General features: G+C 36.7%; 2 protein-coding genes across 9 annotated transcripts; one reads left to right on the top strand and one right to left on the bottom strand.

Moving 5' to 3' along the window:
* The first annotated feature begins 3,378 nt into the window (after window positions 1-3,378).
* On the top strand, window positions 3,379-8,207 carry LOC140762413 (uncharacterized). Of its 3 annotated transcripts, none has more exons than XM_073100203.1 (3): window positions 3,390-3,520; window positions 3,784-3,981; window positions 4,964-8,207. In XM_073100203.1, exon 3 carries the CDS (start codon window positions 5,037-5,039, stop codon window positions 8,034-8,036), a length of 3,000 nt encoding a protein of 999 aa, XP_072956304.1. In that variant the 5' UTR covers window positions 3,390-3,520; window positions 3,784-3,981; window positions 4,964-5,036; the 3' UTR covers window positions 8,037-8,207. The 3 variants fall into 3 exon arrangements, with proteins under 3 accessions (XP_072956302.1, XP_072956304.1, XP_072956303.1); XM_073100202.1 differs by having other exon boundaries at window positions 3,784-4,066; XM_073100201.1 differs by lacking the exon at window positions 3,784-3,981 and having other exon boundaries at window positions 3,379-3,520.
* A 6,118-nt stretch (window positions 8,208-14,325) lies between these two features.
* Window positions 14,326-22,022, bottom strand: LOC140762995 (uncharacterized). 6 transcript variants are annotated; one of them, XM_073101005.1, is made up of 8 exons: window positions 21,895-22,022; window positions 19,239-21,556; window positions 15,831-15,978; window positions 15,597-15,697; window positions 15,223-15,506; window positions 14,964-15,137; window positions 14,816-14,873; window positions 14,326-14,714 (listed from the first exon to the last, which is right to left on the bottom strand). In XM_073101005.1, exon 2 carries the CDS (start codon window positions 21,471-21,473, stop codon window positions 19,317-19,319), a length of 2,157 nt encoding a protein of 718 aa, XP_072957106.1. In that variant the 5' UTR covers window positions 21,474-21,556; window positions 21,895-22,022; the 3' UTR covers window positions 14,326-14,714; window positions 14,816-14,873; window positions 14,964-15,137; window positions 15,223-15,506; window positions 15,597-15,697; window positions 15,831-15,978; window positions 19,239-19,316. The 6 variants fall into 6 exon arrangements, with proteins under 6 accessions (XP_072957106.1, XP_072957107.1, XP_072957104.1 ...); XM_073101006.1 differs by having other exon boundaries at window positions 14,326-14,873; window positions 19,239-19,339; window positions 19,424-21,556; XM_073101003.1 differs by having other exon boundaries at window positions 14,326-14,873; window positions 15,590-15,697.
* Between the last annotated feature and the right edge of the window lie 1,362 nt (window positions 22,023-23,384).

Genomic DNA, 23,384 nt, shown 5'->3' with positions numbered 1-23,384 from the left:
TATTGTCAGTGTTGGTAGATGTGCCAATGCTGACCTCTTACTGTACTAACCCCATGTAGATGAATGTCTTCTGACATTGGCTTGGGATGACACATGGCACTCTGCTAACTGCCACATCACATCACTCTAGTCTCACATTGTAATTTATTTTTATTTATTTTATAAATCATGCTTTATCTCTAATGATTTTGTAACTGAACTCATAGATAATTTAGATATTTATAAATTATTTTATATATTATAATAAAATATTATTTTGTTAGTAATGTTAAATTAATAGAGGGTGTTAAATAGATTATTTTAACTAATTAATATCGACTAAATTACTAAAAAAAATATTTCCACGGCTATTTTTCCTCCTCATTACTCCTCCTTAATTTATGTATTTATAAATTATTCTATATATTATAACAGAATATTTTTTTACTAGTATAGTTTAAATTAACAAAGAGTGTTAAATAGAAAAAAATAGTGATCGGGTTACAAAACTCTGAACGGAATATGAATCACAAAATAAATAAAATATTCAAATGTGATTTATTAAAAAAAATTCTTTAAAAGAGAAAGAGAGGGATCAAGTATTCAAGTGTGGACATCAAATAATAGAGTTCTTACTTTTTTTTATAAATTTATAAATTGCCTCTTTAGTTATTCTTATAAAATCAAACTATATCTATAAAAAAAAGATATATATTACCATTAAACATGACTTTTCAATCCAAATTTTGAAGATTGTTGACATTTTTTTCAAACATGATTATATAAATAAATTGAGTTATGTTATGCTAGTGAGATATTAATTAAGATTTAAGACTTGTAATTTTAGATTAGAAAAAAATATATATAACAGGTTGAAATTGCATTTTGTTTAAAATTTGAAGAATAGAATAATATGAGTAAATTTGCAGCATATAAGTTGCAAATTATAAAAGTTGTAGTCTAAGAAATTTCTCTTTTGACTTTAAAATTTTAATCCCTTTTATATTTTTATCTTAACCTTAAAAGAAGCTCAAGACTACAAGGGTTAAATTGCTTCTATGGTTAATTTAGCTCAATTATAGTGTAAATGTCCATTAAGAAAACTAATTATAAAGTGTTTTTGATACATTTTCCTAACTTGTAACACATTACCAATATCAAACTCAATTATATAGATCCAATTAACTTTGAATCTCCAACAACAAGAGAGGGTCTCAATGGCACATGTAAAAGAGAACACCAAAGTCTACTATAATACTTGTGTTGGTCCTACTGTGTGAACTCCAATGCTCATTTTTGAACAGAACCCTAGAAAAAGAAGACCAAGTTACAATAATATAAACCTCACATGGAAGGGTAGCCAAAAGAAGCTGATTACTTAATCACAATAAAGCTTTATTAAGGCCAAGCTCTTGTCCCATATTTATTAACCCAGTTATTGTACCCAATAAACAAGGTTCTAAATCTCATATATAAATTTGATTTGATCCTTAATCTCCATTAGATTTGGGTTCCTAACATTCACTACTTTAGTATCTGAGACAAAGTTGACATCTTTGTTAGTTGTCACCCCATACACAGATGAAGGTTGTCTCTCAAGAGTGAGAAATCACCAATAATAGATCATATTTTTTTTCTCTTCTTCCTTCCATCTTTGCAGAAAGGCTGTCTCTGTGTCCTTTTGTTTATTAATTTTGCCAGCAAGCATGGTCTTTAAACAACAAAACAATAGCCATTAAATATCTTATCCCTTGCTCTAAGCCCCATAACTATATTTCATTAATTTTTTTGCCAGCAAATATTGCTACATATCCTTAGGAACACCCTAGGAAATTTCTAGGGCATTATTTCCAGTGCATTGGGCCAACAGTTGACTGCTCAGGGAAATCCAGCATGCAACCCACAACTGTTGTTTTGTTTTGTTGTTGTATTATGGATGTTGGGATTATTCATTGCTAATTATGATAATGTTAATGATAACAATTGCCCACTAACACTAGTTGCTTTCCACTAATGAGGAGCGAGAAATTTAAAGAATTTTCTTTTAGTTCATTCTCTTACATGCGACGCATTTTTAGGTCGAGCCTAATTTCAATTTAACCAAATGATTAAAAAAACCATTTTTCTTACCTTGTTTTCTAACATTAGGAAAGGCATCATCATCCACTGTTCTCCATGCACCTCTTACAGGAGACATGCATAAGGTAAGATTCTGTTAGCATCTAGCTAAATTTGAAGAAAAAGAAAAGGATTTCCATGTGGGTGAGTTATGTTCTCAAAGTTGTGGATTAATTGCCTCATCAAAAGAGAGTTGCAGTATCTTTTCTCATGCTTGTGGAGATTTGTCCTGATTGAAAAGGACAACCATTTCTCTTCTCCCTCTGTCCAAATGACAAAGATCACTTCCTCCAGGCTTGAATTCTACAAAGCTGTTGTTACTCTCAGACACTACTATAACCCACATTTCAAAGGAAACCACATGCAATTGCACAAGGACAACATCTCAAATTGTCTGGCTTTAAAGAACAAACCCACTGAGTAGATATGGTGCAAGGATCTGTGCATCTTAAAGTCAACTTTGGTGGTCCAAAGAGGGAAGGGGGGGGGGGTCACTTTCCACACTAGGCTGCAACACAATCTGTCCCACTTCTCATGGTTTCTTCTCCCTTAACAGATTGAGATGTGATATTGATCAAGGATAATATACTGCAGTTGTGAAGGCTTTTGCTGAACTTGATTCAGAACAATACCAAAAAGCTCATCCCCCTAGGGTGACATCTCAAATATATCTTCTGAAAACTGGTAATTAAAGATGTACAACTCCTCCATTCAATTCATTTGTACCAAAGAAAATATGGATATCCAAGTATTAATTGGAGAAATATGACATTTAAGAGATCAAAGTACAGCCATGTGTACTTTGTTCTTCCAAAACTGGGAGAGCAAATTGGAGGCAATGCAGGAGCAGTACCAAATTATGGTCCATCTTGTACAACACCCAGTTTATTCTTTAAATTCTTCAGAGAATAAAAAGGTTTTTTTTTCTTTTTTTTGTTCTTTTCTTTCAGGTGGGGGAAAAAAAAACTCACTTTCTTTGTCAGTTATAACTATTTGATATCCAAACTGAAGAAAAATAACCAACCCTTGGAAGTCACTCTTTGGTTTTTCCCAGTGGTAAGCAAAGTAAAGGTATGGTTCCTTTATTCACCCTCCAGCTTTTCTCACTGAACACCTCCCTCACTATTTTTTATATAGAGGAAGGGGGGGTAGAGAGAGAGAGGGGAGTCAATTAGCAAAATTCGGGTGAAATTAGGTACAGGTTAGTGATCTTGTGATCTTATCTCACAGACTCCATAGATTCTTATTATACTTCTCCTTTGGCCCCATGGGTATATTACCACACAGCTAATAGTTTATTATTGTATTCCTATTTGGAGAGAGAGAGAGAGAGAGAGAGAGAGAGAGAGAGAGAGAGAGAGAGAAGAGGCGACCCCGTTGGATTGGTGGCTTTGGAAGAACAATGGAGTTTTGGGAGAAGAATGTAAGCCTCTCTTGATTGCCATCAGTCAAATCTTTTATTTCCTTGTCTGTATGAGCCTGATCTTATCTAAATCGCTTAGAAATCTATCTTTCTCCCATCAAAATCGCTTTTTTATGTGTTACCCCTTCTGATGTGCATCGCAGGGACAAGAACCCTAAACACAATCTATAGTTCTTAGTTTTGGTCTTGAGTTTTGTTGCTTTCACTGTTGAATTCGGGAATTGGGTTTTCATTTTTGTTGTTATGTGGTTCGTATTGGTCAGATCTGAGGAATGAAAATCTGTGATTGCTTCTGTATTGTGGTGCAAATCTATGAGCTTTTCTCAAGGACTTAAGAGATTCTGCTTCCTTTTATGAGTTTAAAATCGAAGACTGAGATCGCATCTGTGCATATGAGAAGTCCAGATCTAGACTCTGGGAGAGTGGGTTTACTCATCTCAAGGAAGAAGTAGCCTTTGCAGGTTGTTTTGAATCTGAAACGTTTGATTCTTCTTTTATATCGAACTCTGAGGTGCCAGTTCTACTTAGAGATTTCGGTTTATGGAGGTATATCAGATAATGTGCTTAGACTGTTTTCCATTGTTTTCTTCTGGATACCCCTATTTTTGTTTGAATTTCTTGTTTATTTTTGGGTCTCTATTACTTTCCACCGTCAAAACTTTATTATTTACCTTCTCTGGATAGTTTAGTTATTTCTAGCTGTTTCTAACATTACATGGAGCCGTGCAAACTTCCCACATCATTTTTGTTTTGATTGCATGATTCATCATTTATTTTGTATTACGTCTGGACTAAGTATTATTTGCATCTTAAACTTCAAATTGTTTCGTAAAACTTCAAATTGTCCTCATCATGTTAGGAACTGCCTCTTTTTTTTCTTTTTCTTTTTTTTCTTTTGTGTATATCCTTTCACAAGTTTCCGTTAGTTTTTTCATTACTTTACTATCTTGCTGAGATTAGACAGTTTGTTTCCTTTTGTTGAACACATCTACTTTCTTTCTTTGAAAAATGTGGACATATAATTTGCATTTCGATGCCTTCATTTGTGAAGATTGAAGATGTGTGTCATCTCCTGGCCTGGATGTTAAGTAGCAGCTTTTTTCTCCATGAAAGTGTAGTATTTACCAACCATGTCGAGTTAGTGATGTACTGAGTTATAAATGTATCTCTTTAAGATTTTTATATTTAGTGTATCATTTGTGCATTTTGTATTTGTTTAGTCATTTGTGGGTCAACTGTGAGATATCTCACACTTATCATGAAGTAGGTGTAACAACTGCCATTATTCTCATTCTGAGGCTTTAGGCATGTACTCCTGTAGGCACAGATTGGCTGAATGATGACCAATGTCCTTGTCTCAAAAAAAGTTGTTTAGCAAATGGAGTTTTGGAAGATGAGAATCTCAATTCTTGAATGCCTTAACCTTTTTCTTTCTTTCACCAGAGAGTCTTCACGGTGTAGAATGAATTGAATCCAAAACAATTCTGAGAGCTGGATAATTTATGAAGATGGATAGATGGAGCTTCAACAAGAAAGCTCCAATCTTGGGGCATTATCCACCATAACTTCAAGGAATCTTTCATCTTCTTCCTCAGCATTTGTCTCAGCAAGTCAGTCTCCTTTCTTCTCTCCAAGATCACCACCTACACATGCATCTGATGCAGCAAACTCCTCCACTGGCGTTGTCCTTAGAATTGATCATCTTGTTTCCCGCACTCTGACAAAGCAATCTGAATCTTCATCTCATAGCAAGTTTCTTTCATCTGATGTTTCTCCTGCTCCCAGTTTTTGCACATCCAGTAATTTTGGAACCCCAGGCACCATTCACAACAACTATGGTCCGCTTTCCTTTAATGATACTCGTGATGGCAGTTTGTCAAATAAAAGTCAAGGAACCAGTAATCATTACTTGGCTCGCAGAGAAAAGCAAAAGAGATCAGGGAAAAGCCTGGGGAAGTTTACTCAGCCTACGGTTTCAGTTTCTTCCGCAAATAGGTTTAGGAGCTGTGATGTGTACATAGGATTTCATGGCCGGAAGCCTTCTTTGCTTAGATTTGCTAATTGGCTTCGTGCAGAGTTGGAAATCCAGGGAATCAGTTGTTTTGCATCTGACAGAGCCCGATGTAGGAATTCTCGCAGCCTTGATGCAGTTGAGAGAATAATGAATGCCTCTACTTATGGAGTTGTGATCATCACAAAAAAGTCATTCGGAAATCCTTACAGCATAGAAGAGCTCAGAGATTTCTTGGGAAAGAAAAATCTGATTCCTATTTACTTTGACTTGAGCGCCAGTGATTGTCTTGCAAGAGATATAATCGAGAGAAGGGGAGAACTATGGGAAAAGCATGGTGGTGAGTTATGGATGTTGTATGGTGGATTAGAGAGGGAGTGGAGAGAAGCAGTCGACGGACTTCCACGGGTATTAGATTGGCAGTTAGAGGCAAATGATGGTAACTGGAGGGACTGCATACTGCAAGCTGTAGTTCTTTTAGCTACAAGATTGGGAAGGAGGAGTGTGGTTGACAGGGTAAATAGATGGAGGGAAAGGGTGGAGAAGGAGGAATTTCCTTTTCCTCGGAATGAAGTGTTTGTTGGACGGAAAAAAGAACTCTCAGAATTGGAGCTTATTTTGTTTGGTGATGTCAATGGAGATGGAGAAAGAGAATATTTTGAACTCAAGACCAGACATAGGCGAAAAAGTTTGTTGATTGGACGGTCTGAGAGCTATCCTGTAGAAGAAAATACAATGGAGAAACAGTTGGAAAATGGCAGCAAAGGAAAGGAGCCAGTTCTGTGGAAGGAGTCTGAGAAGGAAATTGAGATGCAGAGGGTGGGTAGTCCACTTAGACAATGCCGCCCTTTAAGAGCCAAGGGGGGAAGGTATTACAGGAAGAAAAGATCAGAAAAGATTCTGTATGGCAAGGGCATTGCATGTGTGTCTGGGGACTCAGGAATTGGCAAGACGGAGTTGGTCTTGGAATATGCATGCAGATTCTCACAAAGATACAAGTTGGTTCTATGGGTTGGAGGGGAAAGTAGATACATACGACAAAATTATTTGGCTCTAAGAACTTCTCTAGAAGTTGATCTGGGCATTGAAAACAATTGTCATGAAGAAGGAAGGATCAAATGTTTTGAAGAGCTGGAAGAAGAAGCCATCGGAAGAGTAAGGAAAGAACTGATGCGAGACATCCCGTTCTTAGTAATCATTGATAATTTAGAAAATGAGAAGGACTGGTGGGATCAAAAAGTTATAACAGATCTTCTTCCTCACTTTGGTGGAGAAACCCACTTCATAATAACCACACGTCTTCCACGAGTAATGAACTTGGAGCCCATGAAGCTTTCGTATCTATCGGGTGTGGAGGCATTATCTTTGATGAAGGGAGGTGTAAAAGATTACCCATTGGTGGAAATTGAAGCTCTAAGGGTTATTGAAGAGAAACTTGGAAGGCTTACACTAGGTCTTGGTATTATCGGTGCTATCCTTTCAGAACTTCCTATAACTCCAAGTAGACTCCTTGACACTTTGAACAGAATGCCTTTGAGAGAATTGGCATGGGCTGATAGAGAAGTTACTACTTTGAAGCGGCATGCTGTCCTTGTTCAGCTTTTAGATGTTTGCCTCTCAATATTTGATCATGCTGATGGGCCAAGAAGTTTGGCTACTAGGATGGTCCAGGTAAGCGGTTGGTTCGCTCCATCTGCTGTTCCAGTTCATCTTTTGGCTATGGCTGCACATAAGGTCCCAGAAAAGCATGAGGGTGCTCCAATGTGGAAGAAATGCTGGCATGTATTGACGTGCAGCTTCACAGTTTCTCAAATGAAGAGGTCTGAAGCTGAGGCATCTTCCATGTTGATGAGATTTGGGCTTGCAAGGTGTAGCACCAAGCCTGATTGCCTGCACTTTCATGAACTTATTAAGCTATATGCTCGTAAACGAGGAGCTTTGGGAGTCCCTCAAGCAATGGTTCAAGCAGTTTATCTCAGAGGCTCTATTTCTCAATATTCTGAACATTTATGGGCAGCTTGCTTTTTGGTCTTTGAATTTGGTTCTGATCCTGCTGTGGTGGAACCAAGACCATCAGAGTTGATGTTCTTTATAAAACGTATTGTTCTACCACTTGCCATTAACACATTCATCACCTTCTCCCGGTGTAATGCAGCATTAGAACTTTTACGCCTTTCTACAGATGCACTGGAACATTCTGCAGAATCGTTAATTTCTCGATCTGAAAAATGGATTGATAAGTCATTTTGCTGTAATAAACCAGATCAATCACGTGGACAAAGGACATATCTTTGGCAGGAACTGGCCCTTTTGAGAGCAACTGTTTTGGAAACAAGGGCAAAGCTAATGCTAAGGGGAGGGCAATATGACAGAGCAGATGACCTCGTAAGAAAAGCTATATTTCTCAGGACTTCCATATGTGGCGAGCATCATCCAGACACAATCTCTGCTCGAGAAACACTAAGTAAACTTACAAGGCTTCTCACAAATGTCCAAGTTAGTTGATTTATGTAGCTTCTTCACAGTTTACTCTATATTCTTTTATGTGGTTTTACCTAAGAATCACAGAAATATCTTATCGCCAAATAACAAGGAAAGTCTCCAGAAAAGTTCTTTTAGCTTTCCCCTTTTGTACTCTACTTTTTTATCATCTTACACTAATTACTGTTCTAGAAATCATAGTCCTTTTCTTTCTTGGTTGAATGTATCACAGCTTTCAAATTTCAACACTGTGAGCTGCTCTTTTAGATGACACTTTTGAGTCTGTTTTATCTAGCAAAATCATCATTGTTGAGTTCCCTATATATCTTCCAGCCTTTAGAGTGATTGTCACAGGAAAACTTCTAGAACTGTAAATGGTAAGTTGTCTTGTCCATTTAATGTTAAATATATCAATTGATAATCTCATCGTTTGAACCTTATGCCTATATCTGTTAGTTTATGCACTGACAGGGACTTTCTCAGTTGTATCTTGTGATATCTTTGTTGAATATTTTGTGTGGGGCTTACAATGCTGCTTGCTGGGGTTTTACTATATGCTGTCTAACAATTTTAGAGTATTTATTTTACGGTTGACTTTACAAGAAATGGAGTGGATGTGAATATTTTCTTACTACTTTCTGTGTTTGTATTGTTGTACTTTTGTCAGACATTTGGCTGTGGAGTCTGTCTCTCTGATCTGCATTAGATCAGAGAGACATTTGGCTGCGTATTTTCTTACTACTTTCTGTGTTTGTATTGTTGTACTTTTGTCAGACATTTGGCTGTGGAGTCTGTCTCTCTGATCTGCATTAGATCTCTACCCGACAAGCTGGTTTTATTTTCGTGTCATGAATGGCCAAATTCTCTTTTGATGATTTGCTGGATTTTTATCAGATTATCAAAATTTTTGAGTCAATTTTTAACACTTTTATAGATTCATGGTGTTATTATGAGAGCAACTTTGAGCAAACCAATTGGCCTACTTTGCTTGCAACTCTCAAACTAAAAGTAATTTCAGGAACAATGTCAACAAATTGACCAGCTTAGGAGGGTTCAATATTACATCTTTGGGTTCATTAGACTACAAAGTATGAAGTATCTCGCCCTCCAATTTGCCTCTCCTGACTTGTCACCTCCAGCGTCTACTTAACACCTCTTCTCTATACCCAAAGATGTGCCACTCAGCAGGGTACTATGGAGGCTGCAAATTAGTATGAACTACAAGCCTATTTAGCCCATAAAGCAGCCATCATGGAGTACATGAACATGACTCTGTGATAACTTGTGAAGCAGTAGCAGTCTACAGCAATAATAGTTGCATTAGAGAAGGGGGAGTCCATAATTTAGTAGAACAATGGGGTGCTGAAGTTGCAAGAGGACAGTGGTGGAAGGAGCAGAGACGAGGGTTGGGAGTAAATAGAGTTTGGATAAGATGATGATGGAAATAGGTTGTCAATACAGGGGAAAGAGGAAAAAAGGAGTATCTCTGGGTTCTGGGAAAGTGGCAATCGAATCAACTTCAGCTTCGATGTTTAAATTAGGAGAGGGTGTCCTCCTGTCCTGAAAGAGGAACAGTAATAAAGTTTTTTTTTATGCCATAAGATCAATTCAACATAGGGTAAGATCCAAAATTTCCTACATAAGTAGTAAGGTGATTTGTGAGGCATTACTATGAATCTGGCTCTTTTGACAAAATTTATGATATAGAGATGGACTAGACTTCCCTCATCTATGAGAATTGATGGTAATGGTATACATAGGGATTTTGTTGATTAGGTGAATTTAAGAAGTATGACTAAAGAACAAGGATGATTGCGTTATAGGCACAACATGGCACGTACCACGATACTTGCCGATCGTGCCGCAGGAGGAAGAGAAAAAGATGGGGAGACTACTCATCTTCACCCTTTCATGCTCACCATCAACCTCGCCTTCATCATCACCGCTCGCTGCCGTTCTCACTGCCCCCAAGCTCCAATTGTCGCTTGCACCCATCTGATGCCCTAGCACAAGAAGGAAGAAATGGTGAATGGATCAGGTTGTGTCAAATAATAACTTAAGTTGCGGATCCGGTGTGAACAACGACTCAAGCTCTGAGGCTGGCAAAGACAGGGTCGACGAGTTCGGCAGCAAGCAGCAATGACGAAGATGAAGTCAACGGCGAGCGGCGAAGCTGCTAGGAGGGGTGTTGTGCAGCACCCGTCACGTGCCGCTACGCCGTCGACACGGTAAATGCCGATCAGCACGACCATCATTACCAAAGACTAAATAAGTCTAATTGCAATCATGAATGATTATAGCTCAATCTAAATCCATCATATATATATATATATATATATATATTAGTAATAGTCATATAATAGGGAATTATTAAAGTATAGAAAGAATGTCAAAAATAATTTACTATATTGACAAAATGTAACATATTTAGGAATGATTATATAGTGATTTTATAATTCTATATGGTTAGCTTAGTTTCTAAATCTACAGAGAGCTACGTAGAACTGCATATGAGTTTGCCTATTATTCATTGTAGCTTAATTTCTCAGCAAGACAGCAACCACAGTGCTTTCCACTTTATTACATCTTATTTTAGTTATTAGTTCCCAATACATCTATTGTTGAACTCTGTTGAGATAGAACGTTTCAGTAAGATTGGAGATAATCCTACCATTTCAATGATGGGTGGTCAATTCAATGTTCCCATCATATGCAATTTACATATCCAATATTCATAGAGACAATTTGGTGACTCATGGTTGATTTCCACTGATAGGAGTGGGTACCCAATTTTTACCAATAGTGTTCAACCTCTGCTTTATTATACGCATTATAGTAAAATTATTATCATTTGTTATTTACTTAATGGTTTCCAGTATGTAATGCATTTGTCAAGGAGGTGGATGAATATTAGGTATGCATTTGATGGCCCTTGACATTTGCAATTTTATTTAGTCAACACCTATACAAATCTTATTTCCTTTTTCAGTTATTCTTCTATCGCTATTGAGAATTGCTTATTCTTCAACATATTTCTTGCAATAGCTTTTCATGCTAACATCATGTAATGAATGCTAGTAATTTCAGTATCTGTTATAATGGCCTTCTTCATGGATGCCTTAAAGGGTCTGTGACCAATATTTACTTGCCATTGGCAGTTCCATCCTCACGACGAGTATGAGATGCCACGGCTAGCTATGCTGATGGCACAAAGCCAAACTTGGCCTAGTGTCATAGCAAGAAGACAGAGGAAGGGAAATAAAGGAGAAAGAGAAAGAGAGAGAAAGGGAGGGTTGCAGGGGAGGGTAGAGCGATAGGAGATAGGTTGCTCACCATTTAGAGGCACTATGGCTTTGCAAACTGTAGTTACAACCATTTTTTTTTTTAACAAAAGCTGTAGTTGCAACTTTTAGATGATTGTAAGTCTACATTGTTTAAATAACAATCCATGTCTGCAATATCATGATAGGATGCTGATATTATCCTCAATACCCCAACATATGGAAGAGCTTAGCACTGCTGCACTAGGCATGGTAATGCATTCCATGTTCCAATTGGTTCACTTATATGGCAAAAGTTCACTCATTTGGATAGAAACTTAGCTTTCTACCAATGTGATCACATTTCTTGTCCATAATGAACTTGCGAATAAGAAGCTTCCGTGATTCCATTGGTGACCTGTGTTGCATCATCTTAGGAAACAGTTGCTAGAATTTCTCTTATTTATATATCTTGTGGTCATCTGGTAATGTTCTTTCAAGATCCTATTCAACTTGTCTATCTGTTAGTAGCTCAACTTGTTTCCAGCAAGACAATAATATAAATCTCAAATGATGACACTAAGAAACTTATATAAATCTTTTCAAACGATGGCATATTAGCTTCTTATATCTCAAAACTAACTAGATTTGTTGCATACTATGCAACTATAATTTGTATATTTTAGCAATATCATCTCACGAGGTCCTTATTTCTATGAAGGTCATCAAGAAATTATTCTGTTTTATACTGCTATATTCCTGTTTTTTAGTCAGACTGGGACTTTCTAAGAATTGAATGAGTAACAATCATAGTTTTTGTATTTGTTGCATGCTTTTGATGTTTTTTGTGTGGATTATATTGTTTGAGTAAATCCTATATGTTTTAGAATTGCTGAGAGAATGGCACATGCTTCTATTAATTTGGCCTGTCTCCAATAGGAAAAAGCACTATATATATAAGGTGTCTGGCACTGCAGAAAAAGATCAATTGGAATATGAGACATGGATCTCCATGTAATATCATTAGAGAACTTATTTGTTCTACTCTCAGGTGCTTGATAGTCTGGTAAATCAGAAGAAATCATTTATATCAACATCTGGAATGTGGATTTTGTGAGAACAATACAGCTAGCTGAATTGAGCTTCTCTCTCTTTCTTTTATGCATTAAGTTGGGAACTCTCTAATCCTAGTTAAAGTTCAGTATTATCATTTAAATTTTGAGCGCTTAATCTGAAATGGATGAAACAAGTTTTTATGGTAGCACCGTAGCACCTTATAGTCTATGTATTTATTTGCTGAAATGTAGTCCATCTTTAGAAAACTTTTAGTTGGAAAAGATGATTGATTTATCTTTCGCTGGTGTTGATAACATATTGCTAAGGAAGCATCTGCCATTCTAGTAGTCTTGCTTATCATTATTGAAACAGAAAGGTAGTACCAACAACAAATAAATGTTTCCGCAGACTGTTCTTTGCTATCTTTTCTGCAAAATTATCTCTCAACTAGAATTTCTGCCATTGAAATGTCCATCTTTTTTAAATAAGTCAAGATAAGTGCAAATCTGGGTTTCATGAGATTGAGATGCCTAACTATCATTATCTTAGTAGCTCTGACCATTTAATGCTATGAGGGCTGCATCCAAGGTTTGCCAATACAACAGAAAATTTATGAGAGAAAATTTGGTGCAAATTTCTGGTGATCATATTTCATTCCTGTAATGAATTTATAGCTTACTTTTGTTATATCTGATGATTCTTTCATCATTTGCTTCCAACAGAAACATATAGGTTTACATTAAGGTTAGAAATTTGCACTTCTTATATAACACTCAGAAGCTAGATCCAGAGATCATTCTACTGTTTGAAAAGAATCAAGTAGCCATTTCAACTGTGCCAATCTTCAACTTTGTTCTTTCATATTTGATTAAACAATAAGTGCAGTGCAACAGTTTTTGCTGCTCACTGAAATATGATGATGTATCAGCTGTTCCTTATTATTTTTCTGTACGCCTTTTATTTCTTCGTTCATCTCAAATCTTGTCTATTATTTCAGAGTTCCTTCTTTTCTGCAAGTTTTTTCTCTTTATATATATATTGAAATCTGGTCTCCTTTTGTCATTTATGGCCTGTAATTTGGGAAGTTGCTATCATTTTGGAATTACAGCAGATCATTCTACAGGTTAGTTTGCTAGAAATCTAGGCAAGATGCTAAATCATGACCCAGTAAGTGCAGAAGGAAGTACTTTGCCTGGTGTATAGTTTCACATATTAAGTCTACATTGTATGATGACTTGCAGATGTTTTGTTTGGTCAGCTGTGGAGACTTCAATTACTACGTTCTTGAGAGAGAGAAACTTGGTGTAGAAGAAGAACAAAAGTTCTGTAACAATCATAGATGGTTCATTAATATTTGTGTTTTATATAACTTGGAAGATTTAACTATGTCTACATCTTCAATTTATCAGGTGTTTTGGGGCTGTTTTGATTCATTGTATTTGGTGATGCTGCATCTACAGATACCTCAGAGCTATACAACCATTGTTTTCTTCTTTTTTTCTTTTTCTTTCGGATTAAAAAGAGAGCTGCTAGGCAGAAGTTATTACATTTGATGGGAAAATCATCCCCCCAGAAATGTCAAACAAGAGGATCACTAAGAAATCATGAATATGGGCACCCAAAATCTCAACCAATCCCCAATTGCAGAGCAGTCAGTTGCTCTATTTCTTTCTCAGTAAATCAATTACTCTATATCTTTTCTCTGTAAGTATGGTATGACATTGGTCAGTGAATAATATGATGAAGCCTAAAGGCAGTCCATTTGGATGATGATATTCCTAGTCAAAATCTAAAGGGATGACCCAAGTACTACTACAGGGATATTTTATGTTAGTTTTTGCCTAAAGTTCTGCCACGTGAAAAAGTATTTCTCAAAGTAACAACATTGTTTAAACTATATCAAAAACTATCCAATAAAAAAATCTTTATTCTAAGACAACTATTTATATATAAATTGCTGCTAGAAAAGTGATCTAAATTTGCTTCACTAGACAGCATAGAAAATAACGATTTTGCAGCATATTGGTATAATGATAAATCCACTGAGAATCACTAAATCAGATAGTGATCTTTGATGTGGCAAAGTTATAGTAATTTTTGGAAATAGTCTGAAGTACATTTGTAATTATTTTCCTCTGTACCAGTAATTTGGTTTAAAAATTACTTGTTTACAAGCAGATAAATGGGCCATGAGTCCTCAATAACATTAGTCCATCACATTGCTCATCAAGTAGTTATCGCCAGACCAGAGTTTACTATCTATAAGATCCAAATTTCTTTGGCAACAATAATTTGCTCTCCGCATCGATCATGACATATCTTGATCAATGACTGCAGGCTGTACATAGTTCGGACATACTTTTATGAGAAGACCAACTGCAATTCTCTAGAGATTCATGCCACCAGGATAACAAAGTAGTGTCAGTATTAGCTTTCTAACAAAAGCAACAAAATCCAGTTGTCAGCCCTTCCCTCGAGAAATATTACCAGATGCAGGCCTAGAAACTGCTTGCAGAAAGTACTTGATGTGCAAAGAACTCATATCCTGCAGAAAAACACCGTATAAGTTTGAGGTTACAATACTTGATATAAATAATAATTTGATGCAAATGTAGTGAATGTAGTCTTAACAAACCTGGGCATTCAAACTGAGTCAATTGGAACTTCAATGAGATTCTAGTTTCTTTGGTTTATTTGTGCCTCAGAAAAGAAGACCAGCTCGCATTGTGAAGCCAGTCATCCCTCCCATAAAATTTCCAAACACCCGCGAGGAAGTTCGGAGGACACTCCTTGGTTGCATCAGCCAAAACTGCAATAACCAAATAGGTTGTCACTTGTCAGCTAGTTGGGTCACTATTAAATGCAAGGAAGACCATGTCTTAGCTAAATTTTACCTTGTTCGGCATTTCAGCACTATCTCGTTACTCGTAGAAAGATTTTAATCTGTCTGCAGGCTTTCACTTATTGCTAGCAAAATGTTTCTATGATGATAACTCTTGCTTTCCTATAAGGTGATCCTTCAGGACTGTATCTTAAAGGAATCTATTAATATTAATGATTCCAGACATTTTCCCACCATTAAGTAGAGCTTCAAATTTCACTTTTCAGTGAGTCATGACAGTTTAAGGTTGTGGAGGAGTCATCCTTTGCACCCTTTTCTTTGTCGAGATCTCCAAATCTGCACAAAAAATAAGTTATTGAAATATAGAAAATAAAAATAGACATTTAAAATTACAACTTAAAGAGAGAACTCAGGAGTACTATGTACAATTCTGCAATTTACATTCCCGAGAGATTAAAGCACGACGCTGCTTCAAATATCGGCAGCAAAAAAATTGGCATCTTCCTTTTTAGAGTTGAACAGAGGTACTGCCAAGAACAAAACGAGCAGAAGTGTGAATATTGTTCCAGCAAATAAAGAAATACTGAGTTCTGGAGAAAAGAAAAGGAAAAGCACAAGTGTAACAAAAAGGAAAAGTGTCTACATGGTTAAGCTTATAACCTGTCTTCTTGGGCAAGGATGAACGAGAAGCTCCAAAGTAGATGAAAAGATCCAGAGCAGGTAGCTCCATCCAATATAAAGCTCTCAGCATAATCTTAGCTCATTCTTTGAAATCTCTTCTGGCCTTGGAGAGGCCTTGTTACCAAACCTAAAAACACAATCAGAACAAAGGATAAGATACTCATTATTCCGACAGAAACTAAATATGCAAGAAAATCTTTTCTCACAGAATTTAAGAGAAGTTATCGAGTTATCAAATCAAATGACATCAAACTAGAAAAACCTAAAGCAGTCTGCATGGTAGAATCAAGGAGGTCTACATAGTTGATGCATGGCGGATTTCCTCCTACATGAAGGACTTGCACACAACATATTTTCTCCTCAAGGCATCAAAAAGGTTTGGTTGCTTAGTGAGACATCTTTAACACCCCATGTTGTATGAAAGATAAACCGTTGCATATATAGAACATCAGAAAGCATGCATACATATTTACCACTTGAAAAGTGAAGTTGCGAAAGTCCAACGTGTACCTATGGACCAGTAAAATGTCCAGAATTCATACACAATAATTCAAAATCAAGGAAATGTATATATATATATATATATATCTTGTCAAACCTCTGAAACAAATGCATATAAATAGTCCTGTGTTTGAAAGACAGCATTCACATGAAAAGCATACAAATTTTCACTTTTGCAAGTTCAAAGAGGCAATAAGCATTTCTTGGGGAGTTTTCCCAAACAAAGAAAAAGAGAGACCATATAACTCTAAGACATGAAAGAAAATGATTCTGTAATAGCAAGCTGAAAACATTGGCAAGGAATATTGATAAGATTAGTCTATACAACAGTGTAAAACTGTCGAAATCAAGGTCTGAACATTTTATTGTTCATATAAAGTTATAAACAACAGATGTTGTAAGTCTATTTTCAAAATATATCAAATTCTTCCATGTGATCCACCTAGGCAATGAGAGAAGATGAAGAGATGGACCATTTTCATGCAATGTTTTATCCGTCACTTCTTCATACAGACTCAACATGAAACAGAGGATGGAGTGTCACCACAAAGAAAGAACCTTGAAAAGAAACTCCACAAGTAGGCTGTCAAAAAAGCCCATGAGCTTGTGAGGCTCGTGGGCTCAAAAGTATAATAGAGCCGAGCTAAGCCAGCACAGCACTGGCTTGCTCAATCTCATCTCAATCCTTTAGCAGACTAGTATATATATATATATATATATATATATATATCTTCACATGAATTATTAGAATTTTTATGTCAATTATTTATTTGTATCACCATATGTTTCTATGAGCTAATTTTACCTTCTATGATTTATATTTTTTAATTGATTGGCTTTCAAATAAAAAAAATTTAATCTATATCAGCCTTCAGCCCATTAAGCCTATTAAGCCTATTAAGCCTAGATAAGCCCATCAAGCTGTTAAGTCGAGCTCGAGCCTTGTCGAGCTAAAGATGAGCCAAGCCAAACTCAAGCTGAAAATTTCTGCAATCGAGCCAAGCCAAGCTGAGTCGCTCGCTCAAGCTTGTCTCTTTTACACCCGTACTCCCAAGACAATCAGTAGGTTATACTAGAGATGGACTGACACCAAGTAGCACAAGGTAATCACTTGGTTAGAACTTGTAAGAGGGGAGGGGGCAAAGGTAACGCTTCCTCTACATTCTTCATTTAAATATCTAAGGAAAAGTTGGAAATATAGTAGGGTATTTCAAGAGTAATGGTGCCCCCATCATCCTCTGCTAATACATGAGAAAAAAAATTAAGAGGTAGTGGATGATGAGACATGATTCAGTTGGCCTTTAAGAAGATATTAATATATATGCACTTCCCTAGACTAATTGAATTACAAGGGAAAGGAGGTGCTAGTGTGCCATAAAATACTTCTAAACAAGTTTCTGATATATAAGAAATAACGACACTAAAATTGATATGGTACCACTAGCTGCTAGGATGGCTTGTACATATATAATTACTTAATTTATTCCAGTTTGAAGTTTTGGCCTAAACTGAAACATTACATGTGCATATTTTACGCACTTCAGGGTTGCCAGCAGTGCTGATGTTCACTTGATTATATGATTTCTCTCTAAGCTAGATGCTATACTTTTTACATTTGCATTTACTTTCAAGAAAGAAAGCATATCATGCATATAAGAGGAAATTATGAAACAGAACATCCCAAGGAAAAGCTAGAAGAGAAACTGCATGCAAACTCCAACTACTTGAGTTGTACAAAACTTATAAACAGGGAACAATTATAAGACTGCTAAAAGAGATTCAGAGACTTCGCCACAGGAGTTGTACAAAATCCTGCACATATGCATGCCAAAAAAAGAGAATTTTAATATGGCAGCTGCAGCAACAGAAACTTGTTAATAATGACTTAAGATAGTAGATGACAGTGTCATGAGCTTGTTTTCTCTCTATAAGAGAAAGACAATAAACACTTTCCTATTTCATCTGCAAAGATCAGAAAAGACGAAGAACATATCAATTACCACTAACAACTCACTGGCATAGTAAAGAAAAGATGCTGAACACTGCATACTCCAAACATAATCTTATGAGTTATGATGAACCAGCATAGTGCTTATCAAGAGTTACCAGTTCTGTACCAGCTGCAATAAGGTATTTAAAAAAAGAAGGTAAAGAAATCGAAATGAACTTCTTGATAAATATAAGCTAAAAGAACCTATTGTAACCTAATTCTTGGGCAATCAGGTGAAAATTATGTGTTACGTTCTAGCATGTCTCACTAAAATAAGAAACCAAAGGCCATCAGCCATCTAGTTTTTGGTGTCAGGCATGCAAATGTGCTTTAGAGTAGGCCATTTCACTTTCAACGAATCTAGATATCCTTATGAACTACAAGCAGCCCAAGCAATACCAAGATTAGAAGAATAAAAAAATGCTATGTCATAGGACAAACCAAGAGGTCTTAAACATCCATGAATGTCAAACAAACTCTATGCGCAACAGAGACTGCGCTGCCTCTTTATCACTTGAGAAAGCATTTTCTCAAAATTGCTGATCCTAATGTTGTGGCCTTAATCACATACCATGCCTTTCTTAGAATAAACTATGCAGGTACAGTGGCTAATAGTAGAAAAAAGTTAGAAAAAATATAAGTTGTTGGAACAATGGGAACAGTCCAATGTTAAAAGAGATCCGTGAACTTTCTAGGGCATTCTATTTGTATATCTATATAATATAAGTAATTTATACTTGTTTTCCTTTTGAACTTTTCCAATGAGACATGTGACAAAGCATAATTTTTTTTTCATGTAAGTTCTGTGGAAAGAGAAGCAGCATAGCATATCATACTAATCTGCAGTTTCTGAGATAGTATTAGCTATATAATACTATGATGGACTTTGAACATACCATGAGTAAATCAGGTTGAAAGGAATTCGAGCAAGTATTGTTATGTGTAGTCATAATGTATCATTCTTCTGCTGTCACCTACCCTGCACTGCACTCAATCCCTAGGGACAAATAAGTAAGTGTATCAGGTAGAATTCCTTGCTTTAGCATGATATTATACATTTCATATGCTTTATCCCAGTTACCCATTTTCCGATATCCAGTAATGATAGAAGTATAAGTAACTGCATTAGGTGCAAGCCCCATTTTTATCATCTCATCAATCAGTGAGACTGCCATATCCATAAGAAGTAACTTGCTATATCCATCAATTAGACAGGTGAAGGTAGTAACATCTGGCAGTAAACCACATTGCACCATTTTGTTAAACAACTCCACAGCTTTCTTCATATCTCCACACCTGCAATATCCAGAAATTATCGAAGTATACACAACTCTATCAGGTACTAAACCCTTTCCAATCATCTCCTCAAATAAATTTGAAGCTTCAGGCAGCCTCCCATTCTTGCAAAAACCATTGATAAGACTCGTGTATGTGAAGATGTTGGGCATTATTGCTTCTCTTGACATTCTTGAAAATAATCTGCAAGCTTCCTTGAGGTCAGACATTTTAGCAAAAGCATCAATAAGCATAGTGTAGACAACTACATCTGAGACAAACCCTCTTTTTGTCATTGTTCCAAAAACCTCCCATGCCCTTCCCAACTTCTGCTTTTTGCATGTTGCGTCGATGATTACCTTATACATAAACATGTTCGGAATGATTCCCCAGTCAAACATTTCATTCAAAAAACTGAAGGCTTCTTGCACTAGTCCTTTCTTGCAGAACCCATCAATGATCACAGTGCAGGTAACAATACTGGGAACCACGCCATCACTAAGCATGAGGTTGAAGTGCTGCAAAGCTTCGCTCAAGCATCCCATTCTACAATAACCATATATGATGCTTGTATAGCTAAAAGCATCAGGAGTCAAGTCCCTTTGAATCATCTCCTGCCAGAGTTTACAAGCACCATCTATGTCCCCATGACGGCAGTATCCATCAATAAGAATGCTATAGGCGACTAAATCATGCTCATAACCTTGGTTACTCAGCTCATGGAACAAATTCAATGCAGTGTCTATCTCCCCTCTCATGCACAAACCATGCAAGAGTGAGCTATAACTAACAATTGTCGGCATTATTCCACTGTTCACCATTGTGACAAGCAGATTATAGCCTTTCAAGACATCCCCTTTCTTGCAGAACCCATCAATCAAAATGCTATAGCTATGCACATCCGGTGTCAATCCACAAGTATTCATTTCCTCGAAAACCGTTAAAGCCTTCCGCAACTCACCTTCACGGCAAAAACCAAGAATTACAGCATTGAAACAGTAATTATTGTACTCCAGGTCTCTACACCTCAAATCCTGAAGAAACTTCCATGCATATTCTGTAATCCCGGCACCACAAAGCCCACGGATATATGCATGATAAGTCACAGAATTAGGTTTCATCCCATTCTCTTCCATTTCCCTGAGGATACCATTTGCATCATCTACACAAAAAATGCTTCCTTTGCTATACAGATCTATCAAAATTGTGTACGTATAGATATTGGGCAATGGACCAGAAGCTTTCATCTCATGAAACAAAATCTTAGCAAGCCCCACCTCATTATGCTCAACCAAATATTTGAGCAATAAATTACACAAGGGAGCACCAATTTGCAATCCGATCCGCTTAGCTTCCAAATAGGATTCGACTGCAGAATCAAGCATCAGCGACTCTGACAAAACCTGGATGACGCCTCCATAGGCTTGTAAAAAGCTAAGAGCACCACCGGAGAGCTGCACCAACATAGCAAGCAGCTTAAACAAACAGAGGCCCACATTCTTGTTGTAATCAATGAGACATTTAAGCAACCACCTGGCCTCACGATGCATTCTGGCTGATGAAAAGATTCCAATGAGCATTGCAAAGGACTCCAAGGAGTGAGAGAAGCCATATTTGTTTACCGCCTCAGAAAATTCAAGTCCTCTTATGGAACTCCAATTTAGAGTATGAACCACAGAAGCAACCAGTGGGAAGAGGGTCGGGCTTCTACCAGTACAAGAAGCTTCTATTTGGACATTGGGATTCGAATCTGATAGTTGTTCATCCAATAACTGTAAGGAGGACGCACAGGACGAGAGAAGTCTCTTTCTTCCAAGGACAGAACGACAAAGTAGCCTAAGTTCCACCTGAAGCATAGAAGAGGGCCCTGTAACCCTGTGATTCAAACTGCCTCAGAGATGCACCGGCACCCATTAATAATAGCCCAAAGAGCTCATCTCTGAAATAATTATACGTGATATATAATATATACTAATATAGTAATATAGAATTTAGCATAGCAGTAAACTAATAAATTGCTGAAAAATTAAGCAATTTAGCATAGCAGTAGTTGCATTCTACAGTGATGCACAGTTGCTAATCTAATATTATTACAGTTATTGTGCAGTGTGTGTAGAGAGAGGTGGAGGTGGCGACAGTAGGTTTGCAGAGGAGAGGGAGAGTGTGAGAGAGGAAATGGAGGCGGTGGCCGTGGAAGTGAGTGAGAGAGAGAGAGAAGAAGATGGGAGCGAGAGAGGGAGGAAGCGAGAATGCGAGTGGGAGTGAGAGAGAGCGTACCCGCTGCCGAGTCGCCAATCGCCACCGCCATCAAAGCCTGCCGCCGCTTGCCACCGCGGTGTAGGTTTGGAGGAGAGAGTTGGAGAGGTTGAAGACGAAGCTGGCTCGATTAGGGATTTGAGTTTCTTCTATGGAAAGTTTCAAATAACACCCTATATTTTCACTGATTGACATCCGTCTATATTCTTTCTTAATCTTTCATATCTAAACCCAACCAATTCTAAATGCAACATAGGGACCGATTTCTAAAATATCTAAATTATTTTATCAAAAAAAAAATCTAAATTACTCTTTGAATGGGATAGGATTGAATGATTAGATCCAGAAAATTGTTTTTGATTTAGTGGGATAGGGGTCAATTTTCAAAGGTATACGAATAATTTAATTAATAGAACTACATAAACCATAGACTAGATTAATGGTAGTAAATAAAAGTAATAGTAGGGTGTTATATAGAAATTATTGGGAAAAATTAGGTTTCTCATTAAAGAATCCCGAGATGTTAACACGAAAATAATAAAAATATTGGGTGTTATTTAAATAATTTTATATTTATTTTTTTAAAAAAAATAGAATTGGGTGACCTATAAAGCTAAGCTCATCCTGAGCTCACCGAACTCACTTCGACCAAACAATATAAGGATGAAATAGTTTTTGAAACTATATAATGTTCTTCACTTTGTCTGAAAAGAAAACAAACAAACAAAAGAATCTCTTCACACTAATCACTCAATATCAACATTGACATGTTATACTTTGAGGTATCACCCATTTTAAGAGTTGTTCTTGTGGATAAACCTTAAAACATTCACCTCCTTCAATTGGTTTCCTTGATACCAGTAAATCTTGCAGTACTTGTTTACAACTCAGAAGAGAGTAGAAACCATTGAGTTGGAATGAAATTGCAATATATATTCTTCATGGTTTCTACTGTCTTCTTGAAATATTGCAACTTACTTGCTTTACACAAGAGTTGGAAATCCAACTAATGATCGTACTGAAGTTCTGAGCTCTGCAAAGTTGTTTAACTGCTATGGAGGAAATACATAAAATAACTTGGCATATATAAGTGTGCAGACTCCACAACAAGTGAAAGGAAATACAGTTACATAGGATGAACTGGACCTTCTTTAGAAGGATAAGTTCCACTTGTCGAATTGAAAATGATCAACAACAGCTCAGTTACAAAGCATTACTTCAGCAATCTGGGGATATGCTTCTGTTAGCTTGTAATGCATAATATGCAACAGTTTATGACAAGCAATGTAATGCCATCTTCTCTGATGGAGAAAACAAGAAAAGTATAGCAATGGAAGAGAAGATATTCATATGAGATGATAGGTTTGGAGCTGAAAGATGGTTACTATGAGGCTTAGAATAAGTCATATCAGTTGTGGGACTGCATGCACATATGCAGCCACAAACAATGTTTCATGGTTTACAGGATATAATGGGTACAATTGTATAACTAAATTGAACAGGGAAAAAAG

Source organism: Typha angustifolia, chromosome 7 (assembly GCF_048772165.1).
Source record: "Typha angustifolia cultivar Huaian chromosome 7, ASM4877216v1, whole genome shotgun sequence".
NCBI lineage: Eukaryota > Viridiplantae > Streptophyta > Magnoliopsida > Poales > Typhaceae > Typha > Typha angustifolia.
Note: the sequence above shows the minus strand (reverse complement) of the source record. Positions and strands in the feature narration are given on the sequence as shown.